The sequence below is a fragment of the Trachemys scripta genome, chromosome 1, assembly GCF_013100865.1.
Source record: "Trachemys scripta elegans isolate TJP31775 chromosome 1, CAS_Tse_1.0, whole genome shotgun sequence".
Classification (NCBI taxonomy): domain Eukaryota; kingdom Metazoa; phylum Chordata; order Testudines; family Emydidae; genus Trachemys; species Trachemys scripta.
Genome location: NC_048298.1, coordinates 319,509,284 through 319,511,563, shown reverse-complemented (window position 1 = coordinate 319,511,563; position 2,280 = coordinate 319,509,284). Strand labels below are relative to the sequence as shown.

Sequence of the window (2,280 nt, the reverse complement as noted above, 5' to 3'; positions counted from 1 at the left end):
ATCCCTGGAACAACCCAACCGGCCCCACCACTCAGCCTCTTCATTCTCACACGCACACCCTCCCCGGCCTTTGACATTGGCGCCAGGGCCGCCTTCTCCCGCCGGTGAAAAAGTGTCTCGACTACACCGGCCAGTCACCGCCCTTCTGAGCTACCATTGGCCAACAGGCGCCATGATGCTACCCCAGGGGCGTGGCTTATTCCCCTGGTCACCAGCCTGCCAAAAAAAAAATCCTCTGATTGGCACGTGAGCGGAACCAGCGACAGAGCTTCCCCCGCGCATGCGTAATGTAGGTTCATGGCCTAGGCTGCTGGGGTGGCTTCGCGCTGCTCTCTCAGCCATTGGCGGGGGGGTTCGAACGGCAGCGGATGTGACGACGTGGGCTCCCTACCCGGTGACCGGAAGGAGCCGTTTGAAACGACGGAGGCCGGGCGCGGGCAGGTCGGTAACCAGCAGGGTTATGGGGGAGCGGCGCGAGTCGGGGCTCGGCAGATTCGCCCCTGTCCCCAGCCTCGCCCCGCTCCCGTGCTGCTGTTGCGGCGGCAGCGGGGTGTTGTGTTCGGCGTGGGTCGGTCCCGCCTCCCCCCCCCCAGCCCAGGCTCCCCCCGCAGCTGCCAGAGCTGCGCCGCTAGGGAAAGGGAGGGGGCTGGCAGGGGGAGGCCCCTGGGGTGCCCGGCGGGCCGGCCTGCCGCGCTATAACTTGGTGTGTGTGTTTCCGGGCCTCAGGTGGCGGCCCGGACCCCGCTGTTCTGGGCTCCCAGTTTTTGGGGGGCGGCTGCCGTACCTGCGAACCACTTTTAATTCTGGAGAGACACTAATCCCTCCGTGTGCTTTGGGGCCCCATCCTGAGAGAATCCAGACGTGCAGGTGTAGGCTGAGCCATGGGGTAAAGCACCAACGCTGCTAGCCTGGAACAAATGTTTGGGGAGTGCCCCCCTCCCTTGTCTTCCCACGTGTACTAACTACCCTGCACTGAGGGTCAACTAGTGACCTCAAAGTCCAAAAGGCCAATGTAGACAGACTATGTGGGTAAACTGTATACCCCATGGCGGATGTAAACTGGGCTGTTGGGAGAAAGACAATGAAGTCGGGTTTTAGAGGGCTCGTGTGGGGAAATGGTAAGACACAGAACGCTAGAAACTGTCCCTCCCAAATAAGAATATGTGGTGTGCATGCCAGCTTGCATCTGTGTGATGCTCCCTCATTATAGTGAATGGTTGGTTACTCCAGTAATGCCTACAACACAGAATTCTACTGAATAGATTAATCTAGTTTATTTTCAACCTTCTTGCACTACATTGTACCAAAATCTGAAATATCAAACATTTAGAAGTGGCTTCTGCTTTGCCAATTTAGTTTATGCTACTTCCTCCTCCTGAAATTTCAGTTCTTCAGTTTTTGCACGGAAATTATCCTTTCCTATTTCAGTAGGAAATAGAATGTGTCACTCTCTTTTTTTCAGTGTTTTTCTCCCTCACTGCCTATGTCGAACTTTTGATTTATAATTTATTAGCAGTGATAAGGGACAGATACCAGTAGTTAAAAGGTCACTGAAAAACTGGTTATTTTCTAGTCATTTTTATAAGCAGACTGTTGCTGATCTGGCTCACAACTTCATACGGTAGAGATTCCCCATCTGGTCTGTGGAGAATTTAAAGGTCATATAATCCTCACTCTCCTTGTTTCCAGTTGTTGAATTACATTAAAAGACAGATTACAAACAAAAGTATTTTAAAATTACTTTTTCTTGAAAGTAATTGTGAAAGAATGGGTAAGGTGGCCTTCATGAGGAGGAGGTAAGGGCCATGACATGCCATTTAATCCATCCACCCTTTGAAATGTTCTTCCACAGCAGGAGGTTTCAGACTTTCAGTCCAAATAACCCAATACAATGACCTTTTATTGATATGTTTCATAAATTGAATGGAGTTGTAGCATGCATGCTTTCTGAGGTCCAATCTCTCTGTGATTGCCATGTGAATGGAGGAGTTGTCCATGCAGAGCTCATTGCAGGTTTAGTGGCTAAGTGATAAATGCGTTTGATTGTAAGCTTGTAGCAAAGACTTATGCTTAATGCAATTGAGTTTTTTGGCAAAGTGTACAATGAGCATGAATATCTTTATAGATTTTTAGGATTGTGCTGAGATTTTTGATTTCCTGTAAGTATTTTTAAATACAGTATGTTTACTTTATTCTCTAATATTGTTTTGATACAGAAGTCAAATATTCAATGTATGCAAAGATGAAAAGAAAAGTGGCAAAAGGTGGGAGACTGAGGCT

General features: G+C 49.3%; 1 protein-coding gene across 1 annotated transcript in view; it reads left to right on the top strand.

The window, feature by feature from the left end:
• Window positions 1-315: 315 nt before the first annotated feature.
• Window positions 316-2,280, top strand: part of CEP295 (centrosomal protein 295) — a gene marked incomplete in the record, with an annotated part of 55,392 nt that continues 53,427 nt past the window's right edge. Inside the window, 2 exon segments of the mRNA XM_034758975.1 lie at window positions 316-441; window positions 2,217-2,280. Coding sequence (XP_034614866.1) covers window positions 2,231-2,280 — 50 coding nt within the window.